At 43.5% G+C, this 19,037-nt stretch overlaps 2 protein-coding genes across 4 annotated transcripts in view; both read left to right on the top strand.

Moving 5' to 3' along the window:
- The window catches only part of LOC143029568 (roquin-2-like), an 85,340-nt gene extending 75,340 nt beyond the window's left edge, over positions 1-10,000 (top strand). For 2 of the 3 annotated variants that reach the window (XM_076192234.1, XM_076192233.1), the window contains exons 8-9: positions 577-1,014; positions 1,699-10,000. In XM_076192234.1, the coding sequence (XP_076048349.1) occupies positions 577-1,014; positions 1,699-1,794 (534 nt within the window). In that variant the 3' untranslated portion in view covers positions 1,795-10,000. Of the gene's footprint in view, positions 1-107; positions 198-576; positions 1,015-1,698 lie in introns of those variants that run through there. The other variant, XR_012966848.1, reaches the window with a different exon arrangement.
- A 6,419-nt stretch (positions 10,001-16,419) lies between these two features.
- Positions 16,420-17,502, top strand: LOC143029537 (uncharacterized). The gene has a single exon (XM_076192188.1). It carries the CDS (start codon positions 16,420-16,422, stop codon positions 17,500-17,502), a length of 1,083 nt encoding a protein of 360 aa, XP_076048303.1.
- Positions 17,503-19,037: the final 1,535 nt, after the last annotated feature.

Raw genomic sequence — 19,037 nt, 5'->3', positions numbered from 1 at the left:
TAATGAAAAGTATTGATTATATTGTTTGTTGTTGGGTATGTTATATGCAGTTTACAGTTAAGTTTAATATTGTTCATTGGTTATGTTGTGGTTCTCAACCTTTGCAGTATGTGGCCCCTTTTTGATAAACTCAAGATTACCAGGCCCCTCCAGATTGCCAAGTCCCACTTAAGTTGGAATCAGAAATAAAATGTCCGGTGATTATTTGCTCATTTTCTCTCTTATTCCAATTTTACATATTTTTGGATAAAATGGTCGTGTGTGAAAGTGACATGGCCCAGCAAATTCTATGAAAAATAGGCTTTGCAAACATTGAACAAAATTTCATACTGTTTACCAGTTCCAGAACCCTCATCCTTTTCACATTAGAAAATAATTTGAAAAATCATAGGTAGTTGTCAGGTGTTTTTTTTTTTTAAATTTATTCTAGCTACTTGGTGTATGTTGTAGGTTTACATTATTGGAAAAACACATGTATTTTTGTCAAATTGCTTTGCAGAATGCTATAAGCTTGGTATATTGAGAATAGATGGAGTTTTAAGTTGAGATTATAATGGACAATTTTTATCATTCCAGGTTGTTTACCAGCCTGGGGCCTATGCATTGAGCTACATGACCTACGTGCCCACCCCACTGGACCATATGAACACCATTGGCCATGGCATAGTTGATCCTCCACACCTTCACATGTCTCAGTTGGAACCATCAGGTATCAGACCTACTGATCCTATTGCTTGCTTGTATGGAGCATCGCGACGCCAACCTATCGAAGAAAGACTGCGGCAGCAGTTCAATGCTGTGAGTGAGGGGTTTGCAGGAATGAATGTTGCCAAACAAGATGAGGAAGGTGTCCTCAAGCAAGAGTTATCCCTCATCATGCACGACATCAAGGAAAAGCAGCGGCAGATTCAGTCGTCGGATGGTATGGAGTCTGGAGTCAGCACTGCTGCTGCTGCTGCTATTGCAACTGCTGTCAATGCTTGCACTGCTGCTGGTGCTACCAACACAAATGAGGTAAAATGAAAGCTTCTTGGTCCTTCGTATCATCATCCTCCTCCTCCTCTCCCCCTTCTTCCTCCTCCCTTGGTTCATCCTCTTTACACCTTCTGCCTCCTCCTCACACCTTCCTCCTCCTTCTCCTCCCACCTTCTCCTCCTCCTCCCACCTTCTCCTCCCACCTTCCTCCTCCTCCCACCCTCCTCCTTCTTCTCCTCCTCCTCCTCCCACCCTCCTCCTCCCACCCTCCTCCTTCTTCTCCTCCTCCTCCTCCTCCTCCTCCTCCTCCTCCTCCTCTTCCTCCTCTTCCTCCTCTTCCTCTTCCTCCTCCTCTTCCTCTTCCTCCTCCTCACATCTTCCTCCTCCTCACATCTTCCTCCTCCTCCTCCTCCACCTGAATCCTTCTCCTCTCCCTCTTCCCCACCTGATTCCTTCTCTTTCCCCCTGATTGCACCTCCCCTTCCTTCCCCTCTTCACCCTCGTCCCCTTTCCTCCCCCTCCCTTCCCCTTCTCCTCCTCCTGCTTCCTCCTCCTCTGCCATCCTCCTCCTCCTAGGCTAAGATTTAGTTGGGATAAGCTGTAGACTAGGCCATGAGGCCTACCTTGCACATCAGTACCCATTATGTAGCTTATGATTTTGGTATTTTTTACATATATGAATGCATATGGATACTTAATGAAAACTTTTTAAACTTTTTTCAGGTGAAATATGAGCAAGACTTGGGTGATTTTGAGAAGACTTGGCGGTTTGACTTTGACGAAGGTGATGAGGTGTATTTGTCATCAGGTCATCAGTAGGGTCAGAAGTGGCAGCTTGGTCTTTAGCATAAATTGACACATTTTTGGATAATATATGAAAGGCTTCAGGTATTATTTTAATGTTTTAGTGTTTTGATATGAGATGAAGAATCATGTTTAGTATAGGGAGAACAAAGTATGAAGAGTTTTGCAAACTGCAAAGATTTGCTTAATTTTCACTGTGTACCTGAAGATTTTCATCTTCTCTGAATTATACAATATCACTGTTCTCCTTTACCTTGATCAAAGTGTTTCTTCAGGGGTGTCATCCATTTTGACAGCTTCAAGACTTTAACATATTGATATCAAGTTGACAGAGGAAAAGTTGTCCTCCCAACAAGTATCAGATTTTGCTGTAGTTTTGTTTTATACAGCCTCTCACATGATTTTCTCCAATTCCGAAGAAGATGTACATGTTCAATTTTGGCTTAGATGTGTTCGTGCCCTTGATCGGTGGGCATTGGAGTGCCGAATCCAAATGTAACTTTTATTTTATAATAGGTAAAAGTCTGAATAATCTCAGACCCAATGAAAGTCATACTTGTGAGGAATTTCAAATGTCTTAAAACATTGTATACCATTATATTTACTTTTTTTTTCTTCTTTTCTTTTTCTTTTCTTCTTCAAGATATTGGTTTTTGTTTTGACTTTGGCAAGAAACTTTGGTGTCTTGTCACCAAACTTATTTACAAGAGTTTTCATAGAAAAGGTTGGCAGAACTATATTTTTGTCAAGTCTTTTGAAAAACATGATTTAATATCATTTCTAAATATTTTATTGTTTCATAAGTATTTCTCTTTGTATGTGTATATGTATTCATAATTATACTGATTGTGTGTGTGTGTTAATATATATATATATATATATATATATACATACATACATACATACATACATACACACTTAGGCCCTTTCCCTCTTATAAGGGGATTGACCAAGTCCAAACACACAACCACATCACACACAAAATCCATTCAATCACCCCTCAGTACCTTGGGAATGAAGGATGCCCTGTTCCTATGTTCGGTTCAGATGCAGTGCAGAAAGGCATAGGTCTTCCACAGGCTGGCCTGACAGTCAAAGCTGGTTTACCCCAACCATTTCATTGTAGGGCAACCACCTCCTATGAGGCAGATAAGAAGACAGTTGGTTGAGGCCATGTGATCCCCACATCCTTGAACACTCTCCCTCTATTCACTCGTAGCTTTTGTATTCTATCTTCATTGCTCAATAGACATTTCATGTACATCCGAAGTCTCCATCACTTCATTCGTCATCTCATTCTGTCGTCTCATGCTCACTCCATCCACTTCTGGTTTCCTAACTCTCCTTGTTAGTGCTTCCTCATTAATTCCTTGAATATGCCGAAGCCACCTCAATACTCTGATATAGTTTATCTAGCAGCTCCCTTCCAACCTCAGTTTTTTGCCTCACCGCCACATTTCCCACTCAATTCTTGTAGCACCTATAAATTTTCTTGTATCTCAAAAATATTTTTCAAGTCTGCTTCATACATCAGTATGGGTATCATCATCTTTTTATACAACCTTCTCATTGCATTTATCTCTAAGTACTTGATTTGCATAACATTTTTTATTCCGCCCAGATATTTATTTGCTTTCGTTACTCTAGCCTTTACGTCCGGTCCTCCAGTCACTGCCACATAAGACTCAAATAATATAAAACTATACTCCTCCTTTAGTTTCTCATCCATCACACCATCACACTCACATTCAATCATCCATCATCATCATTCTTTGTACAGTATATCTCATCCCTTCACTTTTGCCCCGTGTTCTTCTGTAACTTTCCTCTCTCAGATACCCTTTTAATCATAGTCATCATTTAATTCGTTCTCTCCTCAGAAGCAGCCATAATTGGAGTGCCATGTGCATATAACTGATTCTCATACCATATCATTTCATTCTCACCAATGAACTCAAAATATCTGCCTAGTTCTCGTGCACTTGTCTTTTTTAGCACGTCATCTATATACTAGTTGAACAACCAAATCAACATCTCACAACTCTGATTCAGCCTCGTGTGTGCATGTGTGTGTGCGTGTGTGTGAGTGAGAATGCTTTCCTAACTATAATATACAGGAAAGGAGCTATATTTGTGAGGTCCCATCTCTTTTTCTCCAACTATCATAACCAGCTTTGAAATCACCTGTGGATGTTTGAGTAATATTACCTTAGAAGCCAATCCAGGAGCTAAATCCTTGTTGACTCGGGGCTAGTTTAGTAGCTGCTATTGCTAGCTGGAAGGTAACTTACCCAGCAAATCAATTTTGACACAAGGATAATTTGGAGGCAAGTTTACTAACATTCTGTTGACATTGGGCAAGTTTAGCAAGCACTAGTGGATACTAAACTAGCTCTGTGTTAACAAGGCTGAATATACCTATATAGTGATCTATAGTTCTTGATATCGTTTAGAACACCCTCACCCCCCTACTCCACACCCTCATTGACCTCGTAACTCTTGTCCCAGATCATGGGACCTATGTCATTTTGATCTGTTTCCTTTAATGTCTTGAATACTACTATCAAGTCACCTATTACTCTTCTTTCCTACAATGATGCCTTGTTGGGAACTATGTCTCCATAGATCAAGCTTTCTCTCTCTCTCTGTCTTGTCCATGTAATGGAAAGCCACTCAATAGTCTGTATGCTCCACCCAAAATTTGGCAGATATGTTCATCAATTGTCAGTTTCCTGTGGCCAGCACTCCCAGATGTTTCTCTTCTTTTGGTTTGGTAATTGATTCTTTTCCCAGTGAGTAATTCATTTGTCTATTTGAGCTTTTAACCACTTCCATTACTGTGCCTTTTTGGCATCAAAGTTAGCTTCACAGGGTTGGCTGCATGCATATATATATATTTTCAATATCTTATAACATAACATTGTGCAGTCATCTTCATTTTTGATACTGATGATATTTGACTCTTAGGATGCTTGCTGGCCGAACAGCTAAGAGCATCACTGCTTCAGATAAGAGATCAGGAATGGGAAATAGTTTGAAGCTGCTAACAGGTGCATTCATAGTAAGGGCATACCTCTTTAAATTCTCAATCTTCAAAATTTCTTGTATAAGGTATAACTGTCCTAGCCTTTTCTGATAGGGGGTTCTGTGACATAAAATAGAATTGTCTTTGGATCATCTGTAAACTGGGTATCTTGTCAGATTTTTCATCATGTCATTTGTGTATATGAATGATGTTACTGGTGTCAGGACTGACCTCTGATGGACTTGGGTGGTTGTCACTCCACACCTTGATAGCTTGGCCTTCACCACTGTTCACATGGAGCCTTTCAGGAAACTTTCCATTAAGATCACCAGTAGGCTCTGTCCATCCAACACTGAAATAAAAACTTGGTAGGTTTGACTGAGTTGTTTATGTGCCAAAATATTTTTTTCTACAAGATATTTGATCAGTCTATATTTTCTAATTCTCTCGCATAGTTTAGCAGTCAGTGATAGATACCTGGAACAAATTAGACAAAGAAAAATGTTTGCAAACACTATTCAAGATTTTAAGAAAAAACTTGATGCTGAAAGATACAAAGACAGGTCACCACGAGCATAGCTCCCTTCCCATATAATACAAGTAGGTAAATACAGTAGTCAGTGATACTGGTTTGCAGTATAATGAATTCTCCTTTCTCCTATATAAATTGGGACGCATTAGGTCATTTCCATTCCTTTTCTTCTTTCAATGAGCACGTGATTAGATTATAATCTTGTCTGATTAAGGTTCCTTGCCTTTCTTAAGTATCTAATTTGAGATACCATAAGGCCCTGGAGCTTTTCTTGCATCAATTTGTCTTTAGGAGGTAAGATAAGAAGGTAACAATGGAGTGGATGGGAGTGGATTTGGTGGAAGTGGATACGTGCCTTGACTTGGCCATGTCCCTTATAAAGGGAGAAAAAGTCCTTGGTAGAATTTATTCATTAATATTTGCAGTTTCTTTGCTTCTACATTTATTTCTTACAACCCCACAGTGTTGTCAACAGGTTCTTTTCTATATTAAGTAATTTTCTTTGGTGAAAACTGATCAGAAACTTCTGTTCATATTTTGTGCCTATGTTAATGGCTCGTAAAGTTTTCCATATACTGTTAATTTAGAGATTCCTTCCCTGTGTCTCAAGATACCTGAAGAATGTTCAGGTTCAATTTTCCATTTGTCAATAATAGTTTTTTCAAAGTTCTTCTCTTACTCTTTACAAATACCTGCTAAATTATTTCTAGGTTTCTCTTAATTTTTCTATAGTTTTCTGTGTATGTGTATTTACCTAATTGTAGTGTACAGGTTGTACATGTGGTCATTCTTAATTTAGTCTCATGACCTCTTCAATCCCTCATATCTTTAATCAGGAGATTTCTTCTGTCAATGCAATCTATCCCCTTTAGTGACCTGTGTGTGTGTGTGAGTAAGTGAGTGAGTGAATGAGTGAGTGTGAGAGTGTGTGTGTGTGAGAGAGAGAGAGAGAGAGAGAGATGTAAAGAATTTGGGAGCTGTGGAATACATAAGTTAAAATTAACCCCCCCTCCCCCAGTCTCCAGTCTGCCACTTCAGTGCTAAATTTTCAATTCCAAATCAAAATAATATGGCATACTTGTCACATAAATTATATCATAATGAATGATGATTAGATAATAGCAGTTCAGATATGTATATAAATATACACACATACACACACCAGTGGTCTTTTCCCCTTTTTTTATTGGGGATTGGCCAACTAAGAACAGGTCTTTGCTGTTCACAAGAGAGAAATACAGAGAGGGAAGTCCTCTAGGTCTGTGTCATTTAGTCGCCTTTAACTACAGAATGGGAACATGGTGGTGGCATTTGTATCCCTTTATCACAGTAGACATATGAACACACATACACATACATAGAGATTTGTATGATATATGTGATTTGTATTGTGTATACAGTATACAGTGAGGTATACACCCATATGTACATATATGGTTATTCCATTATTTCTTTTTCATAAAATTTTTCAGTAGGTATTGTATACATTGTGCTCGCATCCTCTATACTAGGTAGGGTTACCAACTCCTACAAAGTTGTAGAAGTCAGTGAACCAAAGTATCCCCAAACTTAGTCGCAAAATCGTTGAGGAATATTATTTTAGAAGAAGAGTGACCACGTAACCTCGAGAACATTCTACTCTGCTGCTGCCATACCTGTGATTTAGCATCAACAGACAAAAGGGTGTGGACTTGTTTTATTCAAAGTTTACGAGAGAGAGAGAGAGAGAAAGTGAGAGTAACTGTACTTTCCAATAATTTTTGTCCTTTAAGTATGCATCTGTTTGGAAGGGGGAATGACGGGGGGAGAATTGTAAAACCCTAAAAAGTGTAAATAAAATGGACAATCAGAGATAATGCAAGGATTGATGCTCTTTAATGGTCACTTGTTTTTCTTTCTTTTTCACAATGTTGGTAACCCTACCTAATTTATTTTCATATTTTTTTAGGTGTATTTCATAAAATGAATGGCAGTATGTTCTTGCATTGTACACCAGTGTTTATGTGTATCAATTAGTGTAGAACTTAAGTAGCAGATTGTATAAACACTTGAGTGTAATGATCAAATGTTTGTCATATGCATTACACAATAGATTTACCTTAGTACAGACAGACAAATGGTATTAATGTTACAAGCTATGAAATGCCAGGTCATGGCCATAATTCAGATGTCAGGAGAATTGTATGGGTACTTTTATATATTAAATCCTGCTTTGTACTAAGTTGGATGTATTGTCTTGTATTTTTTGGGATTTGTCACGTAGCAGCTGCTTCATTTAGACCATCACAGGCTTCAAGTTGCATCATGTTCTGGGATTCCATATCCATCATTAGTTGTGCACATAACATTTTTATATATAAGAAACAAAGATCATGTCTCACTCTTCACTGTATTTCAAGAATCAGATGGATTAATTGTTTTCAATCTTTGATCAATTTTTTATATATATAGAAATTATTGTTTTTTAAAGAACTTATGTAAAACATAAAGTTCTGGTAGAGTGCAATTGTACATTAGAAATGGCCAGTTGAAGCCTTAGTAGGAAAGGTGACCTATTAAAATAATATACTTTGAATGGTACATTGAAGTCCAGCGAGGCACTTAGATGTACTTGTCATTTGCACTAGCTTTACTTAAATATTCGATGACAGTTCTAGCTTTAGGGGAAGAAGTGGTAAAAAGAATTTAGTGTAAAGCTGTTGATAATCTGCTTAAGGTCAATGCCATGAATCATTAATGCCAACATTTAAAATGTTGAAGTTGTGAAAGGTTTTTGGTATGGAAATTTCAGAACATTGTAGGTGGAGTGCATTACTGTTCATAGTTGATTGATATAAAGGAGTGCTGGCAGAAGAGTATTGCGACTGATACATTGGCATGGTAGATATTTGGACATGGAAGACTTGAAGACTTGTTGAATTTGGCAAGAGTTTTTGAAAGACATATTTCCTTTATTGGGTGTACCTAAGCATGGCCAAATAAATTTGTGAGACTTGACAATTGAATTTAGTATACAGTAATAACTTGGGTGCAATTCATTTGGAATAGTTACTCTCAAAACCCCAGTCCAGTAAATGAGTACTTCAGTGTAAGTGTCTTGATATCACACTTGAGGTTGTTTCATGTTTATGAACCAAGCAGTTGGTATTTTATAGATATATACATGTTGATTTGTGTACACTTTGGTATGTTTGACAATACTAGCCTTGACTCCTCAACCCTCTCAGTGTTGATGTAGTTGGTGTAATATTGTGAAGTAAGTAACAGGGAGGAGATTACAACGGTAGATTCCCTACCCTCCCTAATTGTGACTTTCAACAGGATCTGGCTTGTGGCAGAAGAAGTACCATTCTCTGTGGCGATATTGTTTACTGTAAAGTGCTTATGCTGCCAGGGGTCAGGGCTTGGCATACTGTACACTGTTGATTGAGCCTTGTGTAGGTTTTCTTTCATGGAAGGAATAATAGGGAATTCTGCTATGGTTAGGATTTTGTGCCATGCAATTCTAATTTTCTTCGGAACATTGGAAATGCAAATGGGCAAGAACTGTTGAGACCTTCATAGTAGGGATGATTTCTGGAATGATCCATCACAGGTTATGTTGATAGCCATATATATTTTTTTTTAAATAGACGGAATTACAATGTTTACCTATGAATGTGCATTTGTATGTATGTTGATGTTGTCCAGTAGAACGATATTGATACTCATGACAGGTAATACCTGTATAGAGTATATTTGTACAAGGGGAAGCCCTTCTGCAACTGCATGGGCAGGAAGGGCCTCTTTTGTCAAGCTGGCACCATCTTTTGATTGAACTCACCAAGTAGTGATGATGATGCCTGCAGTTGTAGTTGTGAGCACATATGCGTGTTTCATATTGGAATGATGTGTATTATATTGTAAATATCTTGGTCAGCAATTAAGCTCGATGAGAATATTCTGTTTTAGACATATGCATTCTCTCCTTACTTTTATATGTAGAGTATGAGGACTTTGTACTGGGGGACTAATATTGAGCTGAATTAACTTCTCAATTTGCTCTTTTCAAATAAAGAGATTATTTGTCTCTCATAACGAATCTTACATGTGAATTCGACTCCCTATTTACTTGGAGTGTTGATTCCCATAGCTAATATTGAAAGCATGTCATTTCTGTGAAAAACTAATGCTTCTGCCTCAGGCTAGGCCAATAAGAGCCAGTAGTGAGAAGCAAATGAACATTTCTTAGATCTCCTGGGATTGCATTGATTCTAAAGCCTATACTAGGCCCCTACATTGCTAACATGAAAGTAGCGTGTATTGTAAAGTTGCATCATAAAAATTCCAGATAATGGATTTTTGATATGCTGTGTATCAAATAGAAACTTCCCATAGGAAGTGTAAATGGTTTGAGCTGTGTTTAAATCCTTTCTTCGGGTTGGTATATTGCTTTGCATTGTCGTCAATAAGCATTCTTCTATATATACATATACTATGTAGATTGAATATAACAGTTAAACCAATGTAATTTTTAAGGGAATTCAGTTAATACTATAAGCATGGTACAGTAATATTGTTTGTATGACCAGACTTTTCACTTTTTTTTTTATTTAAGAGAGAGGTGCAAGTATGGTCTCTGGTGCCACTCTTATAGTTGCTCCAATAAAACCCATAAGCAAATAGCCATTGTTTTATTTTAGTTGGTGTTGATGGGATACAAAAAAAAACCCATTAAAAATAAAAGCTGGTAAGGCACCTGGGTTAGATGGGTGTAATGTGGAGTATGTGATGAAGGGAAGAACAGCTATTTATTGGGTAGTGAGAAGAAAAGGTAAAAGGTGCAGATGGAGAGATGATAATGGAAGAAGGTGGGCAGAATATTTTAGGGAGTTGCTAAATGTGAAGGAGAATAGAGAGGGAAAGGTAGTTGCAGTGGGAAGTGCTAAGAAAATGAGAGTGATGAGTGAGGAAAATGGAGGAGAAATAGGGAAGGATGAAGTGAAAGCAGATGTTAAGATGATGAGAGCAGGTAAGGCACCTGGTCTGGATGGATGCCATGCAGAATGTCTGAAGAAAGGAGGTACAGTGATGGTGGACTGGTTGGTGAGGTTGTTAAATGTTTGAGAGAGGGTAGAGTGCCGGAGGACTGGAGGAGTGCCTGTATAGTTCCGCTTTACAAAGGAAAGGGAGACAAGTGTGAATGTAGTAGTTTCAGAGGGATCAGCTTGTTGAGTGTAGTTGGGAGGGTCTTGATTGAGAGGATTAGGAGAGGAACAGAGGGAGTAATTGGTGAGGAACAGTGTGGGTTTAGGACAGGTAGGGGTTGTGTAGATCAGATTTTTGTGGTAAGACAGATATGTGAGAAAGCTATAGGAAAAGGTAAGGATGTTTTTTTGGCTTTTATGGATCTGGAAAAGGCTTATGACAGGGTAGACAGGAAGGCACTGTGGGAGGTACTGCAGATATATGGGATAGGAGGAAAGCTGTTAAGAGCAGTCAAGAGTTTTTACGAGAGTAGAGCTTGTGTTAGGATTAGAAATGGAGAGAGTGAATGGTTTGAGGTAAAGGTGGGACTTCGTCAGGGATGTGTTATGTCGCCCTGGCTGTTCAATCTTTACATGGATGGGGTGGTGCGAGAGGTGAGTGCAAGGGTGGTGGGTCAGGGGTTGGAGATGATTAAAGAAAATGAAGAAAAGTGGGAGGTGAGCCAGCTGTTGTTTGTTGACGACTCTGCGCTTGTAGCAGGATCAGAGGAGGGATTGAGGAAGTTAGTGATAGAGTTTGAGATGGTGTGTGAAAGAAGGAAGCTGAAAATAAATGTGGGTAAAAGGTGAGAGAGTGACAGCAGATTGGAGGTGAGCATTAAGGGTGAAAGACTGGAGGAAGTGGATAGTTTTAGATACTTGGGTGTGAATGTGGCAGGAAAGGGAGGAGTGGGGATGGAGGTAGAATGTGGATTAAGAGAAGCGAGTAAATGCCTTGGTGGATTGAAAAGTGTAATGGGAAATAGACATCTGGGAATGAATGCTAAGAGGAGGTTATATGAAGGAGTGATTGTGCCAACAGCATTGTACGGGGCAGAAACATGGAACATGAGAGAGGAAGAGAGAAGGAGTTTGAATGTGTTTGAGATGAAATGTCTGAGAAGTATGATAGGGGTTACTAGTCTAGATATAGTGAGAAATGAGGAGGTGAGGAAGAATGGGTTGAAAGGGAGTTGGGAGATAGGGTTGATGAAAGGGTATTAGGATGGTTTGGACACATGGAAAGAATGAGTGAAGAAAGATTAGTAAAAGAAGTGTGGAAGGCAGAGGTGGAAGGAGTGAATATGAGGGGGCGTCCTAGGATGAGATGGATGGATGAGGTGAAAGGGGCATTACAAAAGAGAGGAATGTCTGTGGAGGAAGGATGGGAGAGGACAGAAGATATGGGTGAATGGAGAGGGGTTGTATATAGATGATGCTGTGATGCATGAGGGGGAGTAGGTGGGGGATGGGGGGATGAGGAAGTCTGAGAAAAAAAAAAAAAAAAAAAAAATTGATGCAGCCCAAAGGGATTTCTCCCCGTCTTCTCCTTTTCTGCATGAGGGGACGGAGAGGGGGGGTCGCCGAATTTATGAAGCGGCCTTGCTGTAGATGTGCTGTGTCTTGCGACACTGCTTCTGACCCAGGGCAGTGGACAGGATGCAGGGATGACCCGTCATCCAGGAGGTGCCAAGATAGGAGGGACGGAGGAGGGTGGAGGGGAGTGGACTATATAGGAAATGGAATGGGTGGGAGTGGTTTCTATTCCTTTTTCTTTTTGGCTACCCCCCATGTAGGGGGAAAAAGCCTTTGGTATATGTATGTATGTATGAGGTTTAATGTATGTCAAAGGGAGGGGAATAAGCTAGGGGACTGAAGTAAATGTATGATTCCACTATACAAAGGAAAAAAGGGGCTATATGAATATAGTAGCTCTGAAGGGATCAGTGTTAAATGAAGTTGCATAGGCAATATGGGAAGGCGTTAATTGAAAGGATTAAGAGGGAAAGAGAGGGAGTGATTATAGAAAAACAGTGGTTCCAAGAAAAGGGTGTGTAGGTTAAATTTTTGTAGTAGAGTAAATGTGCAGGAAATGTTTTGGTGAAAGTCAAGGAAATCCTTCAGGCATTAATGGATTTGGAGAAAGCATATTACAGAGTTGACAGGAAGACATTATGCGATACGTCGCAGATGTATGGGACTGAGGAAGGCTGTTGAGGGCAGTCAAAATTTTTTATATAAGTAATAGAGCTTGTGTTAGGGCAGGGTGTGAAGTGAGAGAGTGGTTTGAGCTAAAGGTGGGGCCACACCAGGGTTATGTGAATAGAGAATGGTTGTGAATGGACTATAAGTTGTAGAGTCCCAAAGGGATTTCTTCTATTTCTTTTTTGCATGAGGGTATGAAGAGGGTCTTTATGTAAATGAAGCAGCTGGCCTTGCAGTGGATGTGCTGGGTCTTGCTGCATTGCTTCTAACCCAGGCATTGGCAGAAGACAGGGATGTACCGTCATTCAAAAGGAGCCAAGGTAAAAGGGAAACAAATGGAAGTGGGTGTGTGCTTTAGTTGGCTACCTCCCTTATGAAGGGGAAGTCTTGGTACAGTACACACAGTAGGTAGAAAGGAAGAGCCTAAATGTAGTTGAGGTGAAGTGTTTTAAGAAGTATAGGTGAGGAATACAAGGTTGAATAAGATGAAACAGAATAAGGACGAAAAGGGAGTTGGCAGATATGATTGATAAAGAACACTGGGATAGTTTGGACATATTGAAAGAATGTGTGAAGAGAGACCAGCAAAAAATGTGGAAGGCAGAGGTTGATGGAGTGATCCTTAGGGGATGACCAAAAAAATAGGATGGATAGCATGAAGGTAGGGTTTGGGTACAAAAGGAATGTCAATAGGAAAGGGAGAGGGCAAGAAATTGGTGCAAATGGAGAGTGATTGTGAATAGACAAATAACTAATTCAGCCTGAAGGGATTTCTTCTTTTCTGCTCTAATTTCTTGGGTGGCTGTGGGAGGTTTCTATGTGATGAAGTGGTGGCAATAACCATGATCTGGTTGTTGGGCCTTGCTGTAGAGGCACTTTATCTTGTTGTATTGCTTCTGACCTGGGCAGTGAGCAGGGTGAGAGGGATGACCCTTCATTCATGAGAAACCGAGATAGAAGGGACAACAAATGTGTGTTGGATGAGTGAAGGGTGACCTTGACTAGGTCACCCCTGTTATAAAGAGGAAAGAGTTTTTTGGTATATGTATATGTGTGTTTTCCTGTCATAAAGAAGCCAAAGGTAGTGGATCATGAATCTGGAACACATTATGACAGGTTGCAGTCCCCCTTAACCAATTTAAGTGGCGGTGTAGGCCCAGTGATTAATCTGTAGTGGGATTGGAGCACTAATTCAGTAGCAGCCTGTGTGACTGTGCAGTCCTCTTTAGGATCCACCCTGCTCACCACACATGAGAATGAGGCAAGAAAATATACCTCAAATAGGGCTCTTTTATTCCAGCCTGGCAGGAGAGTAACACATAGCAAGATAACTCAAATACAGCATGAATAATGATAACCAAGCAACAACAGCAAATGCCTAACAGCCATCCCAAAACCTAAGTCTCCTTGTTGCACTCCTCCCCTACTCCACAACATTTCCCTGTGAACAGAACAAAGAGCCCAAATCAAGAACATTCTGCAGTGGTAACACTAGAGCAATGGCCAATTTTCTCCACAGAGGGTAATGATTACCATCTTTGTTGTTATTTACAAACCCAAATACCTCAGTGATTATGTGGTGTGAGCGTGAGTGTGTATGGCGCGGACGGGGACGGGCGGTTGGCACCCACCCACCCCTCTTTCGGGGGGAGGGGGTCAAAGGGCACGAGCGCTGGTATCCCCCTTCCCACCAAAGGTGGGGGGGGGGTGCCCTCGCGTTGGCTTGGGTGGGGCAGTGCCAGGGAAGGACCGCGCGTGGGTGGTGGGGTGAATGCGAGTGTGAGTGAAGTATATACAAAGAGGGGGATCTGGTAGGCTAGCATTAATAGTTAGGAGGTAGGGAATTAGGCTAGAGTGAGACTAAGGCAGTGGAGAGTGTGTTACAAAGGAAGGCAAGGGCCCACCCAGGAGCGACCGAAACCGAAGAACCATCGTCATCGACGCACAAGTAAGTACTTTTGATCACAAGCTATCTAGGCACCGCCAAAATGACTGCACCCGTAAGTGGAAACGGGCCGTTAATGTCCGCACCTGAGAGTGGAAACGAACCGTTCAAGATGAACAGTGTCACCTTAAGGCTGTTTGACGGGATCGGAGATGTCTCCGTGTGGCTAACAAAGGCGGGATTGGTCGCGCGGCTAACGGGAGTAAAGGATGTGGCGAGTTACATTGCGTTAAATTTAGAGGGCGTGGCCTTATCCGTCTACATGGAGATGGCAACCGAAGATCAAAAGGATGAGGGAAAGGTGAAGGAGAGGTTACAGGAGGTTTTTGGCGAGAGTCCCTTCGAAGCGTTCTGCAAACTACAGCGAATGCGGTGGACGGGAGAACAGGTGGATGTGTTCGCCAATAACATTAGGCGATTAGCAGGCCTGATTAATCTCGAAGGCAACTCCCTGGAGATGGTAGTGAGAAGGGCTTTCGTGAATGGGTTTCCAGATTACATATCGACTGGGCTGCAGGCAATGGAAAATGCAGCAAAGGCAGACATGGGCGAACTTATAGCCCGCGCCAGGCTCCTGACTAAGGCTAAGGATGGAGGGCCGATGGTGGCTGTGGCCAATGAACAGCCACAAAGGAGGATGCCCTCGGCGGGAGAGGGCGCGCGGGCGAGAACCATGGCCACTGACCGAGAAGGGAGAACGGGTGAGCTCGGGGGAGGACTACAACAGATGGCGTGGGCTGTCGAGGGTCCGTTGTTACGAGTGCCGGCGACTGGGTCACCTTGCAAGGGACTGTAAGGAGGTAGAGCTCATCTGTTACTCGTGCAATCAGCCAGGGCACATGGCCCGAAATTGCAGTCAGGGAAACGGGAAATCGGCGGCCACCATGCAAGGGGCCGCCGAGGAAATGTAAGGACACCGTTCAGTCGTATGCCGATCGTGGATATTTGGGTGAGAGGGAGACGCGCGAGGGCGCTGATAGACTCAGGCTGTTCAACCACGATCGTGAGGACCGACATAGTTCAAGAGTTCAGACGGGGAGATGTGGCCCTGACGACAGTCGACGGGAGAGAGACGATATGCGATGGCGACCAGGAAATTGAAATGATAGTGGAGGGTATCCCGATACGACTAAGAGTGCTCGTCATTAGAACGATTCTAGAGGGAATTGACGTGGTGCTGGGAATGGACGGAATTACCCAGCTTGGAGAAGTCACGTTCATCGGTGGGCTCGTACGGATTGGAATGAGGCGGGACTCGGAAGAGAGGATGAAGAACCGACCGAGGCCGGGTGAGGACATAGGAGTGGCAATGGGAGCCGCGGAGGGCGGTGCTGGCCCGAAGCTCGACCCTGGCGAGAGGGCGACGCCGTGCACGATTGAGGACGAGGACTTCCGGGCGGAATTTGACGGCCGGAAGTGGGAAGTAGAGTGGTATCCGAAGGAGAGCTCGCCCGTCTTGAAGAACAAAGTCGACTGCTACACGCGGACCCTCAGAGAGGGGGTGAGGGAAGACTTTGACCTCGAAGTGGAGCGATGGATCGAAGAGGGAATCTTGAGTCCCTGGGAGGAACCAGTGGAAGGCGGAATCCTGCCCTTGATGGCAGTGGTACAGCCAACCAAGAGAAAGGTACGACCGGTGCTGGATTTCCGAGAGCTGAACCAGTTTGTGAAGTGTCATACTGGCGACGATTTTGTAGATGTGTGTAGTGAGACCCTACGCAGGTGGCGCCGAAGGAGGGGGGCGTCCGCCGTTGTAGACTTGCGGGCGGCTTACTTGCAAATTCACGTGGCGAAGAAGCTATGGAAGTACCAGCTAGTAAAATACAAAGGGAGAATTTACTGCTTGACCAGACTGGGTTTTGGGCTCAGCTCGGCCCCGAGGATCATGACGAGAATCCTGAAGACGGTACTGGAGAAGACTGAAGCGATGAAGAAGGGTACTGACTCGTACCTCGACGACATACTGGTGGATGATGGCATAGTATCAACGTCGAGCGTGGTGGAACATTTGGCTCGGTACGGATTGACAGCTAAGGAACCGGAGCCGTTGGAGGGAGGAGCGGTGTTGGGACTGCGACTGGAAAGGAACGCGGCAGGAACGCTGATGTTCAAGCGAGGGAACGAGATCCCGAAGGTGATGGACGAATTGTGTAAGCGAGAACTTTTCTCCCTTTGTGGCAAATTAGTGGGCCACTACCCGATCGCCGGATGGCTTCGTACGGCATGTAGCTACATTAAGAGGAGGGTGGGATCGAAAGATTGGGGAGAGAAGGTTGATGAGGACACGCTAACCATGATACGCGACGTTGTCCAGAGGACGATGCACGATGATCCTGTGAGAGGACAGTGGAACGCGCCCCAGCAGAGCCATGGCGTAGTATGGTGCGACGCAAGTAGTATCGCGACCGGCGCCGTCTTGGAGATAGGGGACGTGATAGTCGAAGATGGAGCGTGGCAGCGGAAGAAGGACGACTACCACCATATTAACGTGTCAGAGTTGGACGCGGTCATAAAAGGAATAAATTTGGCGCTGAAATGGGGGCTGCGTGAGATCGAGATCAGGACGGACTCAGCCACGGTAGCGGGGTGGATGAACTCGGTGCTGACGGCTGAGAAGAGAGTACGCACGAAAGGAGCTGCAGAGATCCTTGTGAAGCGCCGCCTCGGGATCCTGAGAGAGTTAATCGACGAGTTCGGCATGAAGATAAGGGTGAGGGAGGTATCCTCGGAGACGAACAAAGCAGACGCACTTACCAGAGTAAAGAAGAGCTGGCTGAAAGCGAAGGAAGAACAGGAAGAGAAGCTCGAGATGTGCGCCGCTGGGTCCTTTCGTGCGAAAGAGTTGCACGAAACGCATCACCTAGGGGTCGATAGGTCATTGTTCCTGGCAAGGAAGGTTAACCCGAACATATCAAGGGAAGAAGTGCGGCATGCGGTGAGGGCGTGTGCCCGCTGTCAGTCCATAAACCCAGCCCCCAGACCGCATTCAGCGGGGGAGCTCTGCGTGTAAGAGAACTGGGGGCGGCTGGCAATTGACGTAACCCACTATCAAGGCACCAGATACTTATCGATGGTCGATTGCGGGCCAGGGCGGTTCGGCATTTGGCGAGAACTGAAGGCGGAGACTGGAGAAGAGATTGCGCGGGTGATGAACGAGGTATTTTTGGAGCGGGGCCCAGTGGATGAAGTCCTGATGGACAACGGCACGGCGTTTCGGTCGGAGGCACTGAAAGGTACATTGGACAAGTGGAACACAAGACGCTTCTTCCGGGCAGCGTACCGACCGAGCGGAAATGGGATAGTAGAACGACACCATCGTACAATTAAGGCCATAGCTGAGAGGGCGCGAATACCGCCGACGGAGGCAGTTTTCTGGTATAATATCTCCCCCAGGTCAGGCCAAGACGACCGCTCGGTTCCGCAAAAGGCTGTGTTCAAATATGATTGGCGGCATCCGCTGCAGGGACCGAAACTGCCGGCCAATGCCGAAGAAGGCCCCGCCTCAGTGCAGGTGGGGGAGGAGGTATGGGTGAGACCAAGGGACAGGAAGTGCACGTCACAGTGGACGAGAGGGACAGTGACGGAGGTGAACTCCCGGAACAATGTTTCTGTTGAGGGAGTGCCGCGGCATATCTTGGATATACGGCAGGTAGTGAGTGAAGGAGAAGATGAGGAGGAAGGCCACGGGGCGACAACAGAAGAGGATGGGGTGTCTCAGAGACCCCAGCGCGAAAGACGCCCGCCAAGGTGGCTACAGGACTACGATGTAGAGGAAGGAGAAGACCAGGAGTAGGTTGATCTCTAGATCAAGGGGGGGTGTGGTGTGGTGTGAGCGTGAGTGTGTATGGCGCGGACGGGGACGGACGGTTGGCACCCCTTCCCCCTCTTTCTGGGGGGGGGAGAGGGGGTCAAAGGGCACGAGCGCTGGTATCCCCCTTCCCGCCCGAATGTGGGGGGGATGGCCTCACGTTGGCTTGGGTGGGGCAGTGCCGAAGAAGGACCGTGCGTGGGTGGTGGGGTGAATGCGAGTGTGAGTGGAGTGTACAGTATCCGGAAAGGGGGATATGGTAAGCTAGCATTAATGGTTAGGAGGTAGGGAATTAGGCTAGAGAAGTGGAGAGTTAAGTGCCACAAAGGAAGGCAAGGGCCCACCCAGGAGCGACCGAAACCGAAGAACCGACGTCATCGACGCACAAGTAAGTACTTTTGAATCACAGATACAGCTGTAGAATAATGCAGTATATCATTAATGGTACTACTCTGATATAGTACTCACTCATACTGTTTTGTTACAGTTTAATATTATTTTGTTGTTCCTTTGCTTATTGCAATGTTCCTTTTTGTAATGGTCTCAATATTCCTATGTGTACAAACATTTTAGTAATATTAGCTAAACTATAACAATGTTTATGTGTCATATGTGTCCTGACTGGTATTACTCATGATTGTCTCTGGTCCCCTTAACCCCCTACGTATGTTATCAGTGTGACTTAGTGTAGAATAACAATCTGATGAGGACCACAATGGAAATAAGCGTACATGCTT

Source organism: Oratosquilla oratoria, chromosome 11, assembly GCF_046742065.1.
Source record: "Oratosquilla oratoria isolate Oo_2021 chromosome 11, ASM4674206v1, whole genome shotgun sequence".
NCBI lineage: Eukaryota > Metazoa > Arthropoda > Malacostraca > Stomatopoda > Squillidae > Oratosquilla > Oratosquilla oratoria.
This window is presented reverse-complemented; position numbering and strand designations above follow the sequence as displayed.

Excerpts from the sequence above, each read along its gene's own strand:
- LOC143029537 (XM_076192188.1), top strand. The coding sequence starts at position 16,420 with ATGAAGAAGGGTACTGACTCGTACCTCGACGACATACTGGTGGATGAT.